Source organism: Astatotilapia calliptera, chromosome 4, assembly GCF_900246225.1.
Source record: "Astatotilapia calliptera chromosome 4, fAstCal1.2, whole genome shotgun sequence".
Taxonomy (NCBI): Eukaryota; Metazoa; Chordata; class Actinopteri; order Cichliformes; family Cichlidae; genus Astatotilapia; species Astatotilapia calliptera.
In genome coordinates this window covers 11,678,903-11,703,959 of record NC_039305.1, presented here as the reverse complement: position 1 = coordinate 11,703,959, position 25,057 = coordinate 11,678,903, and the positions used below count along the sequence as shown (strand labels likewise).

Sequence of the window (25,057 nt, the reverse complement as noted above, 5' to 3'; positions counted from 1 at the left end):
GCCTGTTTGTTCTCATCTTAGGACAATTTAGGTGACATACGTTCTTAAATCCTGCCATCTGAGTATTTATTCATTCCAGAAAGTCCTCAAAGCCTCTTCATATTTTGTGAGACGAGAAGAGGATAATTTCAGAGGTCATTCTAGCCTTGATGTATTTCTCTAAGCAGAAGCTTTTCCACTTGAGTGTACAATAGAGGATGAAAAGTAAAGTGGAAATATAGCCCAATAAAGACTTGAGCCGTAGGATAGATTGAAAGTCGGGAACTTTAATCTAAGGGGAAGGTGGAGGAGAAAAACATATTAAAAACTCATAAAGAGCATTATTTCAAAACAAAAGACAAGCAATCACATCACGATGATACCCCTGGGCAATAGCCTCGTTCCCGCCCCAAGGCCTTCTAAAAAAGTGAAATGAAAATAAACGATTAGATAATTGTGGGGGAAAACTGGTTTGGCTCATGTTGTGCAGAAAATAACATATGTCACTGAACTGGGGAACAGCGAGATTCATCATGAGGGAGAAACTCCCATAGAGGTCCTCTCCTCTCACTCTCTGCTCTGACGCTCCTTCAATAACGTTGATTGATCAAGCTAATTATTTACAACCAGCGAAAATTATCTTTTGGAGTAAAACTAACAGCTTTAACAGCTGGAAACAAGAGCACGTGACTAAAGAAGCATTACAAAAACGAGCCTGGAGAGATTTCACATTTGCATGGACGTGTGTGACGGGGAGGCAGAGGGAGAGAGGGAGGACTGAAATACAGACAGATAAATGTAGTTAAACAGACGCAGACAGATGGACAGACAGACAGAAGGGGACATGCGGAGGAGGATCTCTGAGAAACACAGAGACAGAGAGAGAGAGAGAGAGAGAGAGAGAGAAAGAGAGCTGAACCTCGTTCTCCTGCTGCTTCCACCCATGCCTGAGCTCCATAATGACACAGCATTGGCCGTCTAATGACACAGTGGAAGAGACTAAAGAAACCCAAATCTATGCGCACAAAGCAGCACAACATAGGCTCATTACGACCTCCACACTAAAACTCTGAAATAATAGTCATACCAGTGACAGAGAACAAGCAGGAAAATAAAGTAATCGAGGCAAAGATTCTATCAGGGAAATCAAAGCTTGTTATGTTTAATGAATGAAAAGATGATGCCTTTGGAAAATTAAGTCCAAAGAAAATATTAAAATGTGCTTTAATACACGAGAGGGGGAGTTTTTCATTGGAATACACATAAAAAAAATTACACTAGCTGCTTGCAATGAAAGTCAATAACATATAATGACATTTATACACTCGTCCGACACTTTATTAGGTACACCATGATAGTAACCGTTTGAACCTCCTTTTGTTTAAATTCTTCCCAGCACAGATTCAGCAAGATGCTGGAAACATTCATCAGATATTTATTCCCATATTGACATGTAGCACCACACAACTGCTGCACATCCATGATAGAATTTCCTGTTCTACTACCATACACTGTGCATTTACCCATTGCAACACATCCCAATGGTGGTCTGCTGGATTGAGCTCTGGTGACTGTAGAGGCTGTTACCAATTAGAGATGATTTCATGTTATACTGTTGGAATAACATGTCATAATGTGGTCATAATTCATTCAGACCTGAAAACGTTTTTCCAATTTTGAGGACCACTTTTGTGAATTGGAGCTTCGGTTTCCTGTTCTTAGCTGAAACCCTGGCACTGGGTGTGGTCTTATGCTATTGTAGCCCATATGCTTCAGCGTGTGTGCATTCAGAGATGCTGCTCTGTATACTTTGGTTTTAAATTGTGTGTATTTGAGTTACGATTGCCTTTCTATCACCTCAAAGCTGTCTGGCTTTTCTCCTCTGATCTCTGGCAACAATAAGGTATTTTCACCCAGAGCATTGTACCTCGCAGGATATTATCTCTACTTTAGACTCATTCTCTGTAAATCCTAAAGATGGTTGTGTAGGAACTTCCCCATAAATCAGCAGTTTCTGAACTCTTTATAACAGCTCACCTGGCACCAAAAAACTTGCCAAATTCAAAGTTACTTAAATTGACTTTCTTTGAATATTAGCAGGCTGTCTTGAGCACGTTTATAGGCCTCAGTAGATTAAGATGTTGTCATGTGATTGGCTGATTATATAGTGTGTATAGAATGCACATCTACCTCATATAAAGTTAGTCTTACAGTAAAACATCGGACAGTATCAAGGATTGGAGTACTCTGCCAGGCATTTTAAAGAAGAAAAACTCCATTGCTGCATTTATTATCTGGATTTGGAATCGCCCAGACTGGAAGTTACTAGAATATTGGAAACATCACCAAGGCTACATGAAACAGCTGGAGAATAGACGAGCTGATGCTGCTACATTGCAAGCCCCAATCCGAGCAGCAGTGAGGAAACATCCACCTGCTGATGTGACCGACCAACGCTCGGCTGGAAAATCTGTTTGAAAACTCAAACAGGACGACAGCAACTATTTGCTCCTCTTGTCACATGCCAACATGCCCTGAGCAATGCATGTGGCAACTGTATGCTAGAGCTGCCTGTAGTGTATGTTTAGCTTTGGCTAATTTTAGTTGTTTGTTCAGTCCCTGCACAATGAAAAAAAGCCCTTTGTCAGAGATTCTGCTCATAATCCTTTACTGACAGAATTTCAAATAAGTAAGCAAATAATGTTTCCTTAAAATGACTGAAAACTAAGTGACACCAGGATAATAAGTAATACAGTGGATTGTGCTTCGGATTAAAAAAGAAAGTATAGATTTCAGTTTTGCAATAATAAAGCTCTAAGAAATCCCCAGGAAGACTCCAGCCAGTTAGATATGTTAGTAGGATGAGGGTTAAAGCTGCACCTAAATATTAAAAAAGCCAAACATCCCAGCATCTCAACAAGCTGCTGAGTTTTGCAGAAGAGATTTGAAACCTCAAGAGTCCCATTTTCCTGCTTAAAAAAAGGTTAAATAAGTATAAAAAGGAAAGAGCTTTCCAGAACAATGAGAGCTCATGCTAGGATAACATGGGTTATCTCATGTTGTGGAGTCCCACCAGACTGAGAACAAGCTGTCATTAAAGCAATGGGTGGAAGGGTGGAAACTAGATATTCTGTAGTTCACAGACTTTTTTTTTTTTCCACAGTCAAATCTTTCCTCAAATTGTCAAGCTGATGTTCCAGCGATTATAATCAGTCTTATTATACCACATTTTTTCTCCCTACTGTAAGGACTATGGCTACCAGCGCACACGAGAGACTGTGAGTCACACCTTTTCACAGCAGACTCCAATCTGCGCATGAATTAAATGAGTAAATAATGATCATTTTCAATGGCAGTGATAATACTCCTGCTAAGTTAATAATTTTTATGTACACGAATGAATAAAAACCTTTTGTATTTTACAGGCCTGTAAGAGGAGAGAGCCCGTGGACACTTGTGCCAGTCGGTTTGAGTTAATCCAGCTTCGGCTGCTCCGTCCTCGTGTCACAGCAGGGATGCTCGGGTGTGTTATTGATGGCTCAGTTCTACTTAGTGGAGGTGCTGCTTTTATGCATGCTGCCGTAGTTAGTGGGATGCTAAAGAGAACCGAGCCATTGTTAATTCCACCTGTGCTTTCCCTACTGTGATAAGCCAAGATGTCTGCTGGGTAAAAGGTCAGTGATGGCTTTTCCCCCCTTTTTCTTTGGAACTGGGTTTTTCAATCCAGTCCAATTCAATTTAGCTTTACTGGCATAAGCATAATTCAGACACATGATGACTAAAAAAACCAAGTAAGCTGCTAAACTACAGGTGCACCTGTTGATTACTTTACCTGAACAACTCTCAGTAAAAACACTTTACAAAGGTTACAAGTTGTGCATCCATTCAGGCCACAGATGCATCCTTTAATTACACCTTTTTTCCCCCCATGAGGTATTTAATAAATACAGTTGCTTTACTTTGATCAGTCCAAATTGAGTCCATCAGATAAAACTACAGTGCTAAGCAAAGAGCAAATGATCGTCCTGGCAGACAATTAATAGTCCTGAAGCACTTCCAAACGCAGGTGACATTTACACAGATCAGCCAAAACATCAAAGCCTCCAAAAAAGCTCTGACCTGTTGGGCAATAGATGAGGAACCTCTGGGGGTGTCCCGTGGTGTCTGGCACAGACACGCTGGCAGCAGATCCTCCAGACTGTGCTTGTGTTTCATAGCACAGCAACACGACTGGCTTGATATTTACAGGCTTGGCTGTTACGCAGCTTTTTGGGGGCAAGTGCGGGCCATAAAAGACATCATTGCACATTTATTTTCCCATACAATTGAAGAGGTTTAAAACTGTCAATTCATCCCTCAAACTTCTAAGACGTACAGAAGAAGTGCTAGAATCAATAAAATGCTTTTAATCTCTAAAAGGATGAGAGCAGCGCACACATACAGCGTAAAGGTTTTTAAGGAAGGTGTTCCCATTGATGCAGCCATTACATGTGTTTGACAATTTTGAAGTGAGGTGAAAAAGAATACAGAAGAGATTGGAATGAGAATATGTGTCCATATCCTTGCTAAATGAAAATCCATTTCTTGTGGTTAAAAGGTTTTTTTTTTCTCTAAGACCTCAATGCAAGAGATAACACGGACTGAGGAATGATATAAAAGATGCAGCCGTTTCCGTTTTGCCCCTCTTTCTAAATACCAATCATAGCTGTTGTGAAATTGATTTTACCACAAAAAGCTACGCTTTAATTATCATTCAATTATGACCGAGGTTTTAAAAGTGTTGTCTTTTTATTGTTTGTTTTTCACTCTGTAACTGAGGGGGAAAAGAATCCACACATGTCAGTGCCATGACTGATTCTCAGTAGATATTTGCCAGGACAAAGAACAGCAGGAGCAAAGGGGCCATCGTTTACAAGAAATGTGCAAGGTAATTTAAAGCATACTGACAATAAGAAAATAGCACTGGAGTCTTTGGTCTGAACCATTTCCTGAGCAAACTCTGGTTTCCCACTGATTAAAATTTGATACATATTATCTGTACGCATGATTCAGCCATCATCCACCGCTGCTTCCTAGTGTAGTCATCTTACCTCACCCTTTCCTGAAATTATCATCTGCTGCTTATTGCTTAAAGGATCTGCTGACACATAGATGCAGTCTGTTTTGTTCACCTGAAGGAAGAACAGAACATGATGGTTCATTTTAAAGGTTGAATTTAGAGAAATGCACCTCCTCTGCCTTGGCACTATTTCCTCACTAAAAAAAAAAGGAAAAAAAAAAGAGAGACATTAATTTCTCTTATCATGAAACAAAATATAGGCTGAATTGATGCAAGTCATTAAAAATCACGCAATGCCATCCTATCTCCCAAGTCTCTTAAGATTACTTTAGTTTCAGATATGCTCAGACATTTAGCATTTGATTATGTCAACATAAGATATTCATCTTTTTTATTGCCAAATAACCACTTTGAAGACGACGTGAGATGCAAAGAAGAGTGAAACATGAGAGGAATCATCTCTCTTCACTGTCCCTGGTGTCCCTGGGGCTTCTTGGATTTCAAAGATAACTCCTGAGGTGTATTAAGCTAACATAGTTTGGGAATAGGGGAGCTTCAATCAGTGGACAACTGCATTTGTGATCTCCCACAATAGTGTAGCACAGCTTGCTGCCCCCACTCTGATGCCATGGGACCTTCCAGCAACATCCAAACACGGCAAGAGCCCAGAAGCGGTCAGGCACATGCTAGTCAGCTCTATGGCTGTGTTAGCATCCACAGCAGGAAGGCACTTAAGTGTTGACAGCACTCATCTAAAACTGAAAGGCTGGTTAGGGAATTCAATCTTGTGGTTACTAAGCTCCAGCGGTGGGGAAAAAATAAAAACAAATAAAAACAAATAACCATGAATCTAGATGACCATAAGAGAAACTGCCATCATTTTCTTTCAATAGTGTTAAAAAATGCATATCAAATACAATAAACCAGAGCAGAAACTGCCTCTGTAATTACTATATGATTACTATTACTATGTTACTATATTAGTTTTACATCTAGAAAGAAATCAAAAAGTGGTTTTGAGGTTTAGCTGACTGTGAGTTTCTTTTTATATGCATCTATAGATCCAAAACTGCTTTCATTTTAATATGACAGTTTTTTTGAAGGAGAATAACGATTAGAAATTAATTAGAAATTAGAAATTAATTTGAAATGAACCACTAATATGCAGATCTTGAACCTCCTTTTGCCTCCTTTTGCCTTCAGAGCTGCCTTAATTCTTCATGGCACACATTCAACAAGGTGCTGGAAGTGTTGCTCTGAGAGTTTGGTCTATATTGGCTCAATAGCCTCACACAGCTGCTGCAGATTTGTTGGCTGCACAGCCATGATGTGAATGTCGTGTTTCACCACATCCCAGAGGTGCTCTGTTAGACTGAGCTCTGGTGACTGTGGAAGCCATTTAAGTACAGTGACCTCAATGTCACGTTCAAGAAACCATTCTGATGGTTTAGCGACATGACACCTTACCCTGCTTGAAGCAGCCATTAGATGAAGGCCAGACTGTAATCAGAAAAGGGAACCAACAGCCTGAAACTGTTGATAGAAGGCAACATACATCCATTTTTAAATGTTCTTTGCACCAAGACTCATCAGAACAGGTAAAGTATTTTCCATTTTCTGTTGACAACTTTGGTGAGCCAGTAGGAATTGGGTCACTCATTTCTCATTCTCAGCTGCCGGGAGTGCCATCCAGTGTGGTCTTCTGCTGCTTTAGCCCATTTAAGGTTTAATCCAGAGATGCTCTTCTGCTGAAGATTCTCAAAAGTTCAGCAGTTTTGAAGATACTCAGACCAGGCCAATAGGCACCAACAATAATACCACATTCAAAGTGTGTGTGTGTGTGTGTGTGTGTGTGTGTGTGTGTGTGTGTGTGTGTGTGTGTGTGTGTGTGTGTGTGTGTGTATATATATATATATATATATATACACATACATACATACATACACACACACACACACACACCCATCATGTCATTGGAGAGTCTATTTCCAAAGATTTTGCAAAAAACTTGCCAAATCTTCTCTGCCAATGGCAAACAGCTTATTATACTATTATCACTTGTTTTGTGTTATTTATTGGATTGGATGATTGAAGTCTGGAGAAACAAGGCATATTGGTAATTTAACAATTTCTTCATTTAAGAAACAGAGGCCTGAGTAGCATGTGGACGAATCATACACAGCCACAACAGCCTGGCACCGCCTTCTCATGCTGCTCACCAGCTTGGTAACACACTGATGTGGGATGGCATCCCATTCTTTAAAGAGTATTGTTCCAAGTCAGCCAGTGTGGGTGTGTTGGTCATTCTGGCATGAACAGCATGCCCAAGCTGATCCCACAACTGTTCAGAGTGATTGAGGTCAGACCTTCATGGAGGCCATTCCATCCTCTCCACTCCAAATTCTAGAGGTAGTTTCTAATAAATCCCGCTCAGCGTTTTATCAGTAAAGCTGCAACTTGGTGTTGAGGAACACCCGCTTGAAGCTGACACTAACTGACCGCTGTACCAGAATCCATGCTGACAGGTTCTGTATATATACATACATATATGCACACACATATATATGCGGGGTTGCTACAGTAACAAAAAAGAAACTAAAATGTGACTGTGATAAACTATGACACTGCAACTAAAATGAAATGTCTCTCATGTCTCTCACTCTGCCTTAGGTAACGTCTTCCCTGTTGTGCAGACAGCCTTGTCACAAAGAGAGCAGCGGCTCATGTTCAAAATATTGTTTACAGCAGAATTATGCTCAGACTGCCTATACACCCTGCTTTTCCCCCAATCATACCCTGTCATTTGTTCTAAAATAGTTCTGTGTTTGTACCACATGCAACCCATCCTGTTCTCCTATATTAATTAGAGTGTCATTTATGGAACACCTTTTTAATTAATAGAAATTAATTCATGAGACCTGATGCTTTAGTTTTATTAGCTCACTTCACTTTATGTTCCAAGCTTTCCATTAACAATTCAGACCCCCCCCCCCCTTCTCCCACTCACCCCGCCAATTACTTTCCATTAACAAAGTGTTTCTAAGTTCACTTTACATATTTTCCAGAAATAAATGTGCAGACACGTACAGGATTCATAAATGAGGTGATGAGCTCCCTCTTCACCTCCTTTCTCTCATCCAGGCATACATTTGATAGATATCACTTTTTCAAGTGACTGTTTATCATAAAAGCAATCTATTGACAAGAGCCTGCTTTATGTCAGTTCTGGCTTGCGAGATACCCATGATGCATAATACATCTCTGATTCCACAGTTCTGGACAGAGATAGTCATCAGCTTTATAATCTGAGTTATGAAAGATATGAATGAACCTTACAGGGGTTCTAAATGACACACTAAAGGACTCTGGAATCCACCTTAGTGCCAAATCAAAGGACAGTAAAACTAACTGGAACATGAATATTGACAGTATTGATGGATCATGCGCCACGTTGGCCTTACTAGATTAAGACTTGACAGGAAGAATTAAGAGAGAAGAAAGGGGAATAGGGACACGAGGAGAAAGGAGAGCAGACTGAGACGGAGATTAAGCGAGAGAAGATGTGGAGGCGACAGCCAATAAGAAATTGTTTTAAGGACAAAAGCCTGTCATTTGTATGGTAATCCAGGACTCAGACATAAGCTCCCACTGAGGATTTCTATTGTGGAGCAGAGGAGACTGTTGTATTTAATTCACCTTTAAAACAAATTAATTATAGAAGTGGAGAAGTGTAATAGTTATGTGTGCTTCTATGTTGGCCATTTTAGCAACTTTGAGGAAAAAAAAGTACCGGTATTGCTCTGCAATACAGCAAAATGTACTTTCAAAATGTATAAAATATGTTAGAATAATAATGCATATCATTTTGGGTGAAAGAATCATAGCCTTTTGTAAATCTTTGATTAGTGATAACAACCATGCCATGAATTAATCAGTTACAGGACTCAATATCAAATTCATTTCAAGCAAAAACAAGACAGCTCCTTACTCTGGCAAAATCCGCCAGCCTGCAAAAGATCTGTATTTAATTGTTCAGTCATCTGGCATTTCCTCTAAACAGAAGCCTCTGACTCGCTGCCAAAAAAAATATAAATGGTAACCATATAAACAGAAGAGTGGCAATAAAATGTTTTTACGTCTTCGCTCCCGACACAAATGACAAAATGACCCACATTTAATTATTGATCAGTCACCAGAAATAATCTTGATTTAGGTTTTGGAGTTATGGGAGCGATAGAGCTAACAATAATTGGCTGCGGCAAACAAAATTTCAACAGCCGACCCCCTATTCAAATTCTGTCTTGGACTTAATTCTTATCCCGTTTTATTCACTGCTTGTTCCAATTTGAGGAAAGAAAATGCAGCCACTGCTGAATTGTCAAGACAAAATCTGATATGTTTGCAGTTTAAGCCGAACATGAAGCGAACTGAAGGACCAGCAGGGGTAGACAGAAAAGGAGTCATGCACCACACCGATAAATGTATAGTCAGAAAGATCAGATCCCTGTGTGTGAAATAAATTATTAAATCGATTCCCATCTTTAAAAGCCTGCTAGAAATTCTTAACTTGAGGACCTTTTGGTGGCTACGGTAAAATCTATTCGACTGAGTTACAGGAGCAGTCTGGGGGGTGGCTACACGGTATTGAAGGCACTTCAATCAGAAACGAGAGGGATGGTGGAAATGTGAAGTGAGGGAGATGTACGGACACACACAAATGCACACACGCAAACACACACTTAGAGCGATGCAAACAGAAGAGAGGAGGAAAGGGAAAGGCCAGCGGAGGGTGACAGAAGAGGGATTAAAGGGCTCAGTAATGCATGTTTTTCCAGAGCACACTGTACCATATGTGTCAAGGAGATAAGTTATGCATACTCACACTGACATTTTGATGTGAGAAAATATGTTGGAGTTAGGGGATGTAGTCATACTGTACAGAGCTATCTGTGCACCTGAGCCCAAGGGAAGTGTCTGCTTATTTATTTAGGGTGTTTGTGCAGAGGCTACTTCTATAGATTTATGGCCTACAGCAGGAAAACTCTGTCACTATCAGTCATATTTCTCACTTTGCTCCCAATGAGGAACTGAGATCAGCATGCTGACCCTCCACTCGACTGCTCTTTCATTTTCATTTGTGTAAGTCGGCGTGCGGATGCTAAGAGAAATCTATGAAGCGTGGCAAAAACAGACATTGGAGGTATTTTTTGTTTACAAAAGCTCATTATCTAGGCAGTGGGTAAACAGCTAGTGCTTGTGTGTGTGCCAGACACTAGAGCTCTGACAAATGACAAAATAACATGCACAGTACACACACCATTAATCAGTACCTGTGTGTCGTCCAAGGCACTTAAAGGATATTCCTGAAACACCAATCAACATCATGTGTTTGCGAGTTATTACAGCACATCTGTGGCACCAGCATACACAGAGTCCTCTCCAACTGTCTCAGCAGCCCTTCCAACCAAATTATTCACATCCACACTTCAGCTGTGTATTAATTTGGCTTTTGAAAGATTCATTTTGGTTAAATTACCTACTGCATTGTCATTGGATGTTTTGTTTCCCCCCCCCTCTCCTATAGAAGATGAGGTATCTGACCTATAAAAGGGTCCTCTTGTGTCTCATAGACTTCTAAGAAACAAGCATCATAACCTCTCTAATCTGGTGACTGAGGTCACACTGCACTGAAACATTTGTCCTAGGGCAATAGCTGACAAATTACAGAAGGCTGGGAGCAGAGAGAACAGGCCTTTTTAGACTTTTTAGCTGTTCAGAATAAGAGCCCTAAGAGGTCAGGGCCACAGAAGACCAAACATACAAGTTATAAATCCAGGCAATGCTTAAATATTGACCGATCGTGTCCTCTGCGTTTTTAATAACAACTTTCCCCAATAATCTGTTTTGAAACACCCACACAAGCCCACACGTAAGGGTTTTTGGGCCTCAATTCCACATAGCAACAAGAAATACAGGCACGATGGAGGTTAAGCTTTTCCATTAGCCAGCATAATGAAATTGTAGAATTAAGCAATGCATATCATATATAGCACATCAAATCTACTGGAGAGTAAGCAAAGGTTAATTGCTAGTTACTGAGGGAGACCATTTGAAACTGCTTACCCAGGTGGCAGATGTTTCACTGTAAATCTCAGAAACGAGGGCTTTAGGGAATACATAAAAAGGGAATAGCCCAATGTAGGCATTCCTTGCTGTAACTGTTCTTTAATTCTTCTCATTTGAATTCAATCAAAGGATTATTTTGTAACACTTTATATGTGTAGATTTGCACAAACGCGCCTCTTGCACGAAAAGAATTAAAAAAAACAAAACAACTTAAGATTAAGGTGTCTTTTAAAATATGTTTTCTTCTATGCTTTCATATTGCCTGTATTGTCTTAACAGTATTATCACCAGTCGCCTCTGCGCACACAGGGAGACGAGAAAACCTGTTGCAGCAGCGCCCTTTAAACAGAACTGCAAAGCTGACCATAAAATTCTCCGAGACATTCATGCACCTGATCTGTTGAGATCAGAGTGATTTGATGGCGGTGCAAAAGAAATGAGTACTTTCTAGACACAGTGATATAATGTTCTGATGTTGTACTGATGCGCAACGGATTCGGTGCGCCGTGCGTAAACGCTACAAGCAGCTGCATTCATACCTGTCGTCGCTCTGCCAGTCCCCGAGCAACAGGTCTCGGAACCGGTACCGAGGGGGCAGCGGGAGCACCTCCTTCTCCAGTTCGACCATGGTCCCCCTCCTCAAAACCCAGAGACAGAGACAAATACCACCGCAAACCGCACCTCCACAGCGAGGAGGTGATCTCCTCCAAAACCAACTCAGTTCCTCTTCCTTCTGCTATTCAGAACATAAATCAGTAACGAACACATTGATACACCTCATGGTACCGTATTCGTCCTTCTTCAGAAAAAAAAGAAAAAAACATCTCTCTTCTCTGCCACCCGTCACAATGCAGCTCTACTTTTCTTCACACTGAGGCAACAGGTCGAAGACGTTCATCCGTCGGTGGGTAGGGGTGGCTCCACTTTTCTGTGACAGCTGGAGAGCAACTGGTTGTCTCTCTTTAACACCAGCATCCTCCCTCCCAGAGCTCCACATGGACGCACTGACTGCAAATGTGTAAAGAAACGTCGAGGAGAAGCTGTTGCCACTTTCCCCCCCTCCCCTTAGTCTAACCAAAATAAACATCGAGAAAAACTGTGATTTTAATATTATTTTCAATCAGCAATAAGCTCTCTCTCCGTCCACATCTGCTCTACACTGTGAACGATAATGATCTCTGTAACCCACGATAATAATAATTAAACTGTTACACATACGCACACGTGATGCCCAGAAATATCTACTGCACTGTAGAGACCAGCGCGGATCTCAGTCGTGAGTCTATTTCGGCGCTATAGTTTTCCACATTTTTCTTCAGTATTATTCTTTTCATAAATATCAGCTGTTGGTTGTTTTCAATCAGGAGACGTGTTTGTCATGTTGGGAATTGCTCTGCTTTAAAAATACATGAGAGCAATTTATTTAGCGCAAGGCTTTGGTCGTGCATATTCATTTCCAGACACTTAACACGATTCTACACGGCTTACCAAATGAGCTCTGAGTGCTGCTGCTCTCTTACTATGTATACATATGCTAAGTGTATTCAAAATACCCAATCAAAGCAGAAGATACAAAAAAAAAAAAAAAAACCCCACACAATTAATCACAGACTTTAAATAAATAAATAAAATGGGAATCCAGGCCACCATTTGAATTCTGTATCCTCCCTTAATGGACATAATCAATACACATATGTAATTAAGGGAATAAAAGCTTTCAAACTTACCGCTTTACAGTTTCAATCAGTACTCAAACATCTGTGCTATATATTAGTCGGTCACACTTCACCTCTTAGGGGTTTAATCTTGTAGAAACTCTTGGTCACAACAGAAGAGGTGATGAAATTCAAATACGGTGCTTAAGAGGCCTGTTGACCCAAAGCCGCAGACAACAGGTGTTATTCAAATTAACTTTCATGGATTAATATTGATAAAGCAGCCTCTCCGTGGGCTCCACACAAAACCAAAACGTCAAAAGGTTTACTGCCACCTAAGGTTGATTTGATCGATGTTGGGCTTGGATTGTAAGCACGTTGGCGTCAGTGCGTTTGTAAACTCAAATGACTCATCTAAATGTAAATGTTTGTTATTTTGCGCTTCCAGACAGATTAACTTTCTCCCCAATTAGGAAACTTGCACAAACATATTCAGGTTGTCGTAAGCCTGCAGTAGTTGTATCCATTTCGCCCTCTGGTGGCCAATCAGGAAGCAATCTTCATTCATCTTTGCAAACAGCTGACAACAATTTGTCTGTTAAAATTAAAGTTAAAAGCTGAGAATATATACACGTCGACTATTACTCTGCCTTTGGTAAAAAGGAAAAAAAAAGGTACCTCTGTAATACACTTAGCCATTAAAACATTAAAGAGGTTGACAGGAAGGCAAAAATATTTAATTTCAAGTGGGTGAGCCTGGCTGTGTAGCCATGGTAACAACACAAAACTGTCTGCGGATATCAGAGGAAATAGTTCATGTGTTTCAAACCTCATTTAAACTGCATTCAGTCTAACATTACCATAATGTGTACTCTGAGGACAATCTGCAGAGGCTGCGTAAAGCAGCCTGTTGCAAGGGACAATCGGCTTTATTCCAGTAGATCAAAAGCCATTCTCCTCACCGCCAACAAAACAAGCAATTCATATACAAATACAGACAAAGAGTAGAAAACAATCAGCCATAAAAAAGTCATTTAAAACAATATAAAATCTGTCAGTTGAGATGAATAGCGAACAGTCATCTCCCAGCTTCTAGTCCAAAGTAACGTTAACAGAAGCTAAAGCATCCACAGCCCAGCTGGGGTACTGGTCACCAGAAGGAAACAGTCGCTTCATGAACGTCCGTATGAACTCAGGGAAGCGGCCTTCCACAATGCTCTCTCTCACAGAGCGCATCAGCGTGAGCTGCAAAGACAAATGATTGATGAACTGAGGAAAAATAATGCGATTCTTATTGATCTGCAGTGGGAAATGATCTTCTGCTGTGCACAAGGTCAGCTACAGGTCAGTGTCCTCTGAGGTAGTATGTTAATGTTTTGCAGCGATCCATTAAAAAGTTAATGAGGCATTAACCATCAACCATCACTCCTGGACACTCCAGAACCACCATACAAGTGGCTTAAAAAGAAAAAAAAGAACCAGCAAACAAATAGGATGCGTAATCGATTGGATTATATTGGTTACGATTTCCTAACACCCATTTTGGCGACATATCTGTAAGAATATTTGGCTTTTTGTGCTTCTGATTATGTCAAAGCAACAAAACGAGTTGTGCTCCTGCCACACAAACCATACTGAAGGATTTAATAGCCATCACTGAGAGAAGGGTATCGTCACGTCACATAAATTTGAAAAGATAGACATTTTTCTTCATATTTCTGCCAGAGAAATTCAACTTTCAAACATACTGTGAAAAATATGTCGCACTTCAAGCTTATTGACTGAAGATGGCAGATACAGGAGAATAATAAACTGATTAATCGTCAGATTTATTCCATGCATGTGCCTTTTTAGTATGTCGCCTGCTTTGAAGCACATGAGAAAACTGTCAGAATAAAATAAAGAAACCTGTACTTTGTCAGTCATAGAAGATTTTGCTCGAACTGACCTGGTAGGCGATGTTGTGGATAGTGATGTGATGCATGGCTGCAGTGTCACTCTTAAACAGAGCATGCAGGTAAGCTCGACTGTGCCTGAAAGAGGAAATGCAGACATTATTTACATTATTTAAGTGCTGAATAAACCCCCCGCCTACCCAGATTTTGAGCTTCCTCCTTTCACAGAACACTCTGCTTTTGTCTGCAGGACATTTTAGACCAAGTGATGCCAAAGGACTTATTTTTGCTAGTCTTCAAAGATGTTATTATCTAGATTTAATTTTCTCAAAATAAATAAATATAAAATGAAAACAGGTAGAATAAGAGCCAGCTGGCTAAAAGAGCTGTTCTAGGGCACTAAAAAGAACTTTCTAGGCTTCAATTTCTGTCACAGTAAAGAAAATGCTTTGGCAAACTGACTTACTTCTTGCAGGTAGGACACTGGCAGTCTGGGTCTATGGGCTGGAAATCTTTGGCATACTGCTTATGTTTCACTTGGAGAGTTCCCCAGGGCACCAAGGCAGAGCCAAACCTCTGAGAGAAAAGAACCATGACTGTCAGAACAGAATGAAATACATCTGAAGTCAGTTGTGGATCCTAATGCGATTTCTCAAAAGGTAAAGACGGATTACCGCAGTGCGTGTTGGGAAAACGCAGTCAAACATATCACATCCCAGGGCGACGCATACCACCAGATCCACAGCATACCTACAACACATGACCATGTGAATTTATTACGTGGTTAAATGTACCACAGCCAATATTCAATTACATTTTATTTAATCACAACAGCCGTCGCCTCAAGGCACTTTATATGGTAAGGTAGACCCTGCAATATTACACACAGAGAAAAACCCAACAATCATATGACCCCTTATGAGTAAGCACTTTGGCAACAGTGGGAAGGAAAAACTCCCTTTTAACAGGAAGAAACCTCTGGCAGAACCAGGCTCAGGAGGTAAACAACCAGGTTCTCATGATGGATTTCAGTGAAAACCAGTAAACATACCCTACACCCATGAGATAGCGGGGTTTTTCCCGAGGCAGGTGATCAGTGCTTAGTGTCACCATCTGCCAGAAGTCATCCTTCTCTTCTCCTCCACTCAGTCCGCCAATGGCAAAACCAGGAACATCACGCTTAGTCATTTCTACAGGAAGAAGAAACAATATCTTAAGTGAAAGTCTGATCCCTTATCTTGAATTCTGATGCCCTTTCCAAACTGCATGGCCCTTTAAATAACTCGGATTAGTTCCTCACCACGCCCTGATATCTTTGTTTCACATAAGCTTCCTCAATAGACTGAAACATGTAAACTTTTTAGTTAATGCTGCCACTTTTCCACTTACTGAAATAAGTGTAAGAGGAAAAAGTGATCAAGGCATTTTAGCATGTATTCAGCCTTCATAAATACGATGAAATTATTCAGCTTGATTTTCAATATCGGTACATGAAGAAAGTGAAAGAGCAAGATTAGTTAATGGAGACCCACTCATATTAATTAAGTTAAGTTTGACCAGTATCAGCACATTATAGATCTAGTGGTCATCAGCATATAGTCATGTAAGTCCATGGAAAAAAATAAAATAAAATCCAGTAAGTGCCTCCCACCTGAGCTCCTTAGAAGCAACAGATTTCCTTGTTAAAAAAAAAACAAAAAAAAAAAACTTGGTATGTGTTATGAAGCTATTCCAAAAGAAATGTTTTCCCAGTTTTTAGGTTCTTAAAGTACATATTGGTGGATATACTGTTTTTTAAGACATTAGAAAATTTGACAAAGAATAAATCATGGCTAGAAAATGGTATCAAAATTTAGGTAAATATATTTGCTGTAACTTGTTTTGACCAGACACCCAACTCATGTATTAATATAACCCTGTGCAGTTTACACAAATGTGCTTTTTTTGATGTTTTCTCCAGTGAATTATTAGAAAACATAAAAAACCCAGGGTACCAAGATTAACTTGATTAACAAGAATATTAACAACATATTAACTGGTGACGCTGTGGTGTTGAAACTGTTATGTCTCTCTGATATTGATGCTCAAATGCAGGTTATAAAAAAAAAAAAAACAAGCTGAAAAAAGATGAGATTTGACTTTGACTTCTGACATTTGAACGGGTGTAAAATTGATTTTTTTTAAACACAGCCCAAGTGTGTTTTTTCAGCTCGGAGAATTTAATGTGACTATATTCTGTATTTTAAGTTATTTCAGCTCTAAAATGCTGGAAAAATACAGTGAATAGTGCCACGAAAAGTGCCAAATTTTAGCCCACCCCACGTATGTCTAATATGGCTTTGTTTTCTTCGAGAAGCTGTAACTCAGCACATATCCTCTGCAGCACATGTAGCAAAGGGCACATCATCTGAGCAGACAGTGGTGAGGATGCATCAGCAGCTTCACATTTCACTGATAGTTTGTGATAAACAAAACTAATAATTCCCCCACTTTAACCTAACTTACATACTGTCTGAATATATAAGATAGTACCATCAAAAAGCAAGAACATTTCCCTGTGTGCTTTTCTTCCAGCATGCCTGCCAATTTTAGATCAATCCGATCATAAACGGGGGATCTTAAAGGACTTAACAGTCAAATTTCAGCCTTTATATCAATGTGCGTTTGTAAAGCACATCAGCCAAAATATATTTATCATTAAAGGAATCTCAGTGTCAGCATCAGCCTCTGTTTGTTTGTTTTTTTACCATCTAGACAGGCCTTGCGCAGCTCTGCATTCAATCCTCCCTGAATGATGGCAAAGAGGTTTTGTTTGTCTCGATTTTTATTGGCTGCTATACAGCGGTCCAGCCAGCGAACGGATCTATGCATGGCCTCTTCTACCCGTGGTCCTGTCACAGTACTGCTGACCACGTCATCCAGCTGCATCATGATGTCTGACCCTGGAAGAACACAAAGAAACATGGAGGTGCTGTCCGTCAGCCACAGAAATACTGACGAAAGCTCAGAGTATCTGCTGGTTAATGCTGAGTCAGTTATTTTACTCCTTGCTGACCCAGACTGTTCTGTATGCTGATAGACTTCTCAGGACTTAGTAAGATTTCTTTGCCGTCGTAGGGGGACCTGAACTTGACTCCTTCCTCCGTAACTTCGGAGAGCTCGACGAGAGACACCATCTGAAACCCTCCACTGTCCTGTGAGCAAAGAAAAAGGAACGCGTGGTTTTTAAGACAAAAGTTTCCAGTCACATGTTGTACTTTTATTTGTCATCCACGTATGACAAATAAAATGTGAAGTTAAACTCACAGTTAAAAGATTTCTCTTCCAGTTCATGAACCCATGCAAACCATTGGCTTTCTCAATCAAATCGGGACCCTTTAGGCAGCAGAAAAGACATTTACACAAGAAAACTGACATGAAATCGTCAACAAATGGTTTATGCCCAGTAAAACACGAGATAAAAATTAAATTTGCGTTATAGCAAACCTGCATACCGGTCTCATTCCAAGGTGGTATGTGTTTCCAAGGCAAATCCGACATCCCAGATCTTCCAGCTGATCCACAGTGATTCCCTTCAGGGTCCCCTGAGTCCCGACGGGCATGAAAACCGGGGTGCTAACGGTGCTATGCGGCAGTATTAGATCACAGGCTCTCGCTTTAGTTACTGGGCATTCAGCAACAATTCGCAAAGAGAGAGGAGACAAAGCTTTCTTTAGGGACATGTTGTTCTCTATAGTTTCTGTATGAGCCCCACACTCTATGGGGGCAGCCATGTTTTACCGATCACGTGACATGAACGGACCTCCAACTGACAATCGTGACGACCAATTAGAAATTAATTATCTGATTCGAGCGTTAAGACGTCCAATCAAAACGAAGTTTGGTGAAGCGGCAGCAACATTAGCCAATAAACCGCTTTTATTTGTGCAAGAGAGGCGGGGCTATAGTAACCGGCACCGATAGGATGTCATCTTCTGTGACCGGATGGTGTTTGTGTAGAGGAAGTTTTGCTTGCGAGTTTTCCGTCCGTTTCGACTGCCTGGGTATTTAGTTGAGGCGTTTTGTTATTATACGATATGATATTGGTGTGAACTGCATTACTGGGAAGCGCACAAGTATTCAAAAAGTGAATAAAAGCCCGAGCTGAAGAGGCGGGGTTTTAGCACTCTAGAGTAACCCGAGAGCACCTTGCTGCTAAGCTAACGTTACTGAGCTCGCTAGCATTAGCCTCTGGTCTGTGTTGAATTGAAGGGGCTCTTCAAGCTCACGAAGCCATGGGGAACCGGGGCATGGAAGACCTGATTCCCCTCATCAACAAGCTTCAAGACGCATTCAGCTCCATTGGCCAGAGTTGTAATTTAGACCTTCCTCAGATCGCGGTGGTCGGTGGGCAGAGCGCTGGAAAAAGCTCGGTTTTGGAGAATTTCGTTGGCAGGTAAGTGATAAGTGTTAAATGAGCTAGTGTAGTGTTACGCCCTTCTAACAGGCCATGCTAGGTCGTACGTTGTCAAACAGCCCGTTTTTTGGTCTGGGAGGTACGGTACTTTTGGAAATGCCAGTCGCATAAAGCTAAGCTAACGTCACTTTCCCAGAACGTAACGTCAATATTGATTTACGCACTTGCGCTGTAGATTCAACAACTTCAGATACATACTGTTCTTGTGTATTTATGTAGTGTGATATTTGTGTTACGATCTTAAAAAGAAGCTTACTTTTTCTCTCTTTTCTTTACTTCATACAATTTTTTTTTTTCTTCCCCAACTCGATTGGACCACCAACTGTTGTCTTGCATTTGCTGATAAATTCGTTTGTCCTGCCCAATATGTTTTAATATGATTAAAGGCTTGTTCTGGGTTGCCATTTTTTCAATAGACCTTAGTGCACGTAATCTTTCCTGTAATCTAGCTTAATGGGCTTTTCCCCCTTTTGTTCTCATATTGATAACTACAGGCCACACCCTGAGAGTCCTGCAGAATTTATATTACCAACAAATTTAAAAGATGGAGGGATGACTGTTTGTTTTACAAGGGAGGGAGTTTTATTGGATGGTAACTGGCAAGGTGTATGGAATAAAAGGGGTATCGCAGTGTAGGCAGAAAGTCACCTAACTTGTATTTTTACAGCTACTTATTGCATTTTGACACAAAACTTTGACCTCAAAGCAGACTGTCTCTCTTTACAGTGCTGACATTTCCTCAACATAGCAGACATAACTTCCCTTACCAGCTTCCTCTTTTGTTTCTGTTTTTGGCCAACGTTTAGAAATTATAGAAACAGACTTGACATTACTGTTTTTTGAGATGCATTGCTTTTAATCTACGGTCCTCCTTACCAGACTGGCTCTATCATTGTCATCAGGCTGGTCTTGTTGTTGTCGCCTGCAACAGCAATGAGTGAGATCACCCTGCAGTAAAAAGAAACATAACAAGTTTGCTCTGTAGTAGCTTGTTTAACAGGATTTCACCTCCTTTGAGAGACAATCAGTGTGTAGCCCAACCCACACATGTATGCAGGCTGGTCGGCAGACTGAAGAAGGCACATTGGCTATCAAGATGGCATGCACATAGGCTTTTGGTTATAAAAACGGAGACAAGAGCATGTTGTAACTACTCTCGGGCAAGAACATGCATGCAGATTAGACTTCCACTCAGTGTGCAGTAATTTGGACGAGTGGGACTTTGTGCTGGGAGAACACTCAACACAAATCGGCAGCAATTAACTTGAGACATTTCATGGTGACCGTGATTTGCTATCGTGCTGGTTTTCCACTTTATGCGTGTTTACAGGGCAAACATACATCCATGTGCTGACAAATTATTGTAGCATTGTAGGCTGTTCACTTTCATGTACCTTTCATAAGGTGTGCTTAATATTGAAAAGAACACCATTTACTCTGTTTGCATGTTGATGCTGTGCGGGTGAATTTAATGAGGGCTGACCAGCTGAAACAATCTTACTTCAACCTCGAAGCACGGATCTTGGAATTTGTTCCCTCCATTGGGCATTTTGACATGTAACAGCTGTTTCTTGATTTTTAAAATGACACCTAAAAACACAACCATATGAGGACTGTTGATTATCCAATTAGTGCTGTGTACAGGATTAGTGCCACTGTGAGCCACACACCACAATTGGGATGCTAACACTGGGTTGTTTTTGGCACCTGTGAGGCATGGCTACTGGAAACAAATGGAGGAACATGTTGAATTGTTTTTTAACTTCACTTGTAAAACCCTTGCTAAACCTGTATGTTGGCAAAGCTACGTATAGGTGTCCTGAGATTCAAACAGATCAGTGGTTGATTTGGGGAAAATTTAATTTCCTTCTGCTGTGCAGATCATTTAGAGTAGTAAAATAAGTCAGGCTAGGCACACTTTAGGAGTTGCTGTACACTGCTAAAGCATTGGGCAAACTCATGAGTCATTGTTGACTAAAAGGTTTGTTTGAACCGATACCTAAACCTTGTACCATGTGTTCTACTCATTTAAAAAAAAAAAATTCAAAGCAGATGAAAATGATGCGTGTAATGGTGTTGTGGAAAACTTCATTTGCAATTCTCTGTGGTTTCGCCTTTTTAATTTTTTTTTTTTTTTTTTTTTTGTGGTGTTCTTTTTTCTTTTCACCATGAGTACTGAGCTTCTGTTACACTCGGTAATGGCTGATCTGTAATTTCCCCAGTGACTGAGATCTTTGGTGAGGTGCATGTTGTGTGTAAAAGGCTGGCTTCATATCTGTGTCCTATGGGATGAAAATAATCCCTCTGTTTTTTTTTGTTTGTTTGTTTTTTTCCCCCCCTTTTGACGTACCAGCAACAATAGAAACAGTGTCACTTATTGCTGGGAAAATAACTGGGACAATGGAGTGATGATTCTGCCACAGACTGTAAAAGCTGCTCGCTTTCTCTCTCTCACCTGAACTTCATGCTGATGTCATGATCCACAGGTGCCAAGTGACCTCACCGCCTCACTGTTAATTTAGCAAATGTTTGACCGCCACAAAAAGCACGTCGGATGCTGCTTGGTTTCTGCTTTAGATTTCCGGGTTTCACTGGAGAGGGAAAACGTTGGGCTGCTTTTGGGATCATGTGACCTAACTTGCTATTCTTTTGGCCTCTGCTTTCAACAGCATTAGTGTGGAAGACAAATATGTTTTGCGTGGTTGATCCACATTCTTGCTGGGGAGAAGTTTGTTTAATAAATTACCGTATTTCCCGGACTACAAAGCGCACCTGAATATTAGCCGCACAAGCTAAAATCAGGGGAAAATCCTGTTTTGTACATACATTAGCCGCACCTGACTAAAAGCCGCAGGTGTTTCAATGTTGACTTATCATATGTAAGAGAATATGCACAAAGGGAATTGTCAGGAAAGAGATGGCTGTTTGGAGACATCACTTTTATTAATATTTTGAAAAACAAGTTATAGGTACATATTTGCACATGTAGTACATAACAGTAACCTACAGCACACCAGAAAAATAGATTCGGACTACCTTTTAGGCTCAGGTGCAGTGACACAGCTTTAACAAGAAGAAAAGTCAGTCATTCACCACCATATTTCTCTTCTTCCTGCGCACTAAAACCACCAAAGTCCTCTCCTCCAGTGTCGGATACAAACAGGCTCAGGATGGCTTCGTCATCCACTCTCCGCTTCTCTCCTTCGTTGTCACTTTCAAAACCAAAGAAATCCTCGTTGTCAGTGTCAGAGTCGAACACCCTCTGAAGGGCCGTGGCAGTGTCCTCCTCTCCATCATGCAGCAGTCCAGCCCTTCAAAATCCGTTGGTGATCGTGGATGCTTTCACACTTTTCCACGCTGTCAGAATCCACCGGTGGAGTTGAGCATAACTTGCTTTTCGCAAGTTTATCGCCGCTCATCATCCACGCCTCCCGCTGAACGCGTACCGCTACTTTGAAGTTTGTTTTTCGCGCTACTTCGTACGGCACTACGTTGCCTGGCGGACGGACATGTGACTAACATACCACTCTTGAACCCCGATCCTTCCGCCAGGCAACGTAGTGCCGTACAACAGCGGAACACACAAAACAAATCGTCTTATGATATGACAAAAATCATGGACAATCCATAGAAAAGCCGCACCTGACTAAAAGCCGCAGGGTTCAAAGCTTGTGCAAAAAGTAGCGGCTTATAGCCCGACAATTACGGTAGCTTGTGTTTCAGTCTGTTGGTACGCATCTAATCTTATTACATTATCCACCCAGCCAACTTAATGGGTGTTTTACTGCAACACTGACTTGATTGACTAAATAAATATTTACAATAGATTAGATTAGATAGAACTTTATTAATCCCTCGGGTGGGTTCCTCTGGGAAATTCGATTTCCAAAAAAGTACAGCACCGACAGAAGTTACAGAGTTATACACACACACACATACACATATATATATAAATAAATACAGAGACAATATAAATAAAATATACAAATAAATAGGAATAAAAATACAAGTGAAAAAATAAAAAAAAATAGTCTGTATTGCTTTGAGTTAATTTACTGGTCCTTACCAGAAGATATACTAAGGTATTACAAAGAAAAAAGTAATCTGTGTAGTTAAGAACTATCTTGAATAATAAGCAAATTTTCTTTCTGTGTGTGTTACTCTACTGAAATGTTTATGAACCAGTGCAAGTATTTTCAGTTCAGAGATGCTGATCACACCCATGTCTCTGTTTTGGCTTTGGTGTGTTGTGATTTCATTGTATCAGTTGGGCGCAAAGACGTCATATCTTGTAGTGCAAGCTGGCCTGGGCGGAGGTTATTATCAGATCTGTGGCAACTACGCTGCAAAAACAGACTTTTTTTTTTTAAGTGTTTGATCAGTTAAGTTTAAAGGGGACCTATTATGCTCACTAGAATAGAGTGGCTTTGTTGTTATCTCCTTTTGTGCAGCTCTTCATTTCAGCCGCCATCTGAAACAAGCTACTTTAGCTCTATCTTCAAGGACTTCCTTCCTTTGAACTGACTTTCTTCTGATTAGCTACCCCTTCACAAATAGCAAATTTGGATACCAAGCAACTATATCCTGTACACGTCACAAACACCCAAGAATAGGTGAAACTGTCAGAAACTCTCTGAAGCTTAGAACTTTGTCTTGATCTGATAAAATATTTTAAACATTGCTCTGCTTTGATTTCATGGCACATTTATCAAAATATGACCATGTTGACATAAAACCTATTCACTCAAGGTTGATGGTCAAGCTTTGCTGTCCTTTCTGCAAGTACTCTGGCATGATGGCGGGAATTATTGAGCAATTCAAGCAGAAGTATGGATGCTTTTGTGTAGTGCAATCAAAGAAGAAGGAGCACACTCAGTTGAGTGGCAGAGAGTGAAGGGATTTTCCACTAAGCAGTTGGATTTTGGTAGTGCTTCAGGAGACTTTGCTGCCTGGCAATGGCTCTTCGTGCTCTCATTGACAAACTGCGGAGCGGGAATGTGGATTGCCATAATTATATGTTCATAGCCACTCCAGAGACCTCCTGAAGTCCCACCAAACCACAAACACATTTTTTTTTGTGTGCTATGCCCTCCTGGGAGGACCTGCTGTGACTTTAGCATTTTTCATTTCGGTTTGTATGCTTGAAAAGGAGACTTTGTACCCCTGTATAGGCATGAGGAGAAGGAGGACAGGGTTGCTCTGCCTGTTTGTAAGAGGCAGAGGGTATAGGGGCTGGCAGGCAGGGGGAGGGGAGTTGGCTCTCATTCTCTCCCTTCCCTAGTCACTCTTGATTTTGCTTTCTCTTGTGTTCAAATGAAGGGAGGGCAGCGCATGGATTGATGCTCTTTGCTTGGCAATGCATAATGCATCAAATGATACACAAGCTGCTCAGCCTCTTCTATCATTTACAGCGCATCAATAATGGAACCCTGGCCTCTTGCTTCTTTTCAATATGTCACTGCAGTTTATCCAATTCTGTCTGCGCAGACTGACTGGCTCAATTCTGTCCTTGCTGTATGTCTCCTCAAAAGAGCACTTTGAACCAAACATTATGGGCACTTTATTTTATTGCTGTGGATCTTTTACCAGTGACCACTTGTAGAGACCGTAAGATGGGATTTCACTACCGAGAAGTCAGTGGAGAGTATCCTTTACCACCAATGCTTGCTGGCTTCCCTAGACAGCTTCTTCATACCATTTTCCACATCTGATCTAATCTTGTCACACCTGAAACGCACAAAGTGGCTTTCTTCTTTTTCTCTCTTCTCCTCTTTTTTTTTTTTTTTTTCTCTAAATCTGATCCACAGCTTTCTGCCTTACACAGCACCAGTGGTGAACCACTGACCTGTGGATTTTTGCTGACCCCTGGTCAACTGGTGAGAAGGTT

General features: G+C 40.7%; 3 protein-coding genes across 15 annotated transcripts in view; 1 reads left to right on the top strand and 2 right to left on the bottom strand.

Annotated features, from left to right (window-relative positions):
- The window catches only part of kcnt2b (potassium sodium-activated channel subfamily T member 2b), a 44,499-nt gene extending 30,978 nt beyond the window's left edge, over nucleotides 1-13,521 (bottom strand). For 2 of the 4 annotated variants that reach the window (XM_026164696.1, XM_026164698.1), the window contains exons 1-2: nucleotides 12,892-13,521; nucleotides 11,704-12,172 (exon numbers count right to left, since the gene is read on the bottom strand). In XM_026164696.1, coding sequence (XP_026020481.1) covers nucleotides 11,704-11,792 — 89 coding nt within the window. In that variant the 5' untranslated portion in view covers nucleotides 11,793-12,172; nucleotides 12,892-13,521. The remainder of the gene's footprint in view (nucleotides 1-11,703; nucleotides 12,173-12,891) is intronic. The other 2 variants (XM_026164699.1, XM_026164700.1) reach the window with 2 other exon arrangements.
- A 9-nt stretch (nucleotides 13,522-13,530) lies between these two features.
- On the bottom strand, nucleotides 13,531-18,552 carry qtrt1 (queuine tRNA-ribosyltransferase 1). Its single transcript, XM_026164712.1, has 9 exons — nucleotides 18,209-18,552; nucleotides 18,021-18,089; nucleotides 17,770-17,908; nucleotides 17,462-17,656; nucleotides 15,766-15,904; nucleotides 15,389-15,464; nucleotides 15,181-15,290; nucleotides 14,768-14,852; nucleotides 13,531-14,064 (listed from the first exon to the last, which is right to left on the bottom strand). Exons 1-9 carry the CDS (start codon nucleotides 18,485-18,487, stop codon nucleotides 13,912-13,914), a joined length of 1,245 nt encoding a protein of 414 aa, XP_026020497.1. The 5' UTR covers nucleotides 18,488-18,552; the 3' UTR covers nucleotides 13,531-13,911.
- A 103-nt stretch (nucleotides 18,553-18,655) lies between these two features.
- dnm2a (dynamin 2a) overlaps nucleotides 18,656-25,057 on the top strand; it is a 33,793-nt gene continuing 27,391 nt past the window's right edge. For 5 of the 10 annotated variants that reach the window (XM_026164704.1, XM_026164711.1, XM_026164710.1 and 2 more), the window contains exon 1: nucleotides 18,656-19,149. In XM_026164704.1, coding sequence (XP_026020489.1) covers nucleotides 18,989-19,149 — 161 coding nt within the window. In that variant the 5' untranslated portion in view covers nucleotides 18,656-18,988. The remainder of the gene's footprint in view (nucleotides 19,150-25,057) is intronic. The other 5 variants (XM_026164708.1, XM_026164705.1, XM_026164706.1 and 2 more) reach the window with 1 other exon arrangement.

Bases quoted from the DNA above. Each gene is read 5' to 3' on its own strand.
- qtrt1 (XM_026164712.1), bottom strand. From the start codon at position 18,487: ATGGCTGCCCCCATAGAGTGTGGGGCTCATACAGAAACTATAGAGAAC. The intron at 15,465-15,765 runs GTATGTTTACTG...CATGTGTTGTAG, and splicing joins CGCTATCTCATGGGTGTAGG to GTATGCTGTGGATCTGGTGG. The intron at 14,065-14,767 runs GTCAGTTCGAGC...TTGTCTTTGCAG, and splicing joins TCCACAACATCGCCTACCAG to CTCACGCTGATGCGCTCTGT.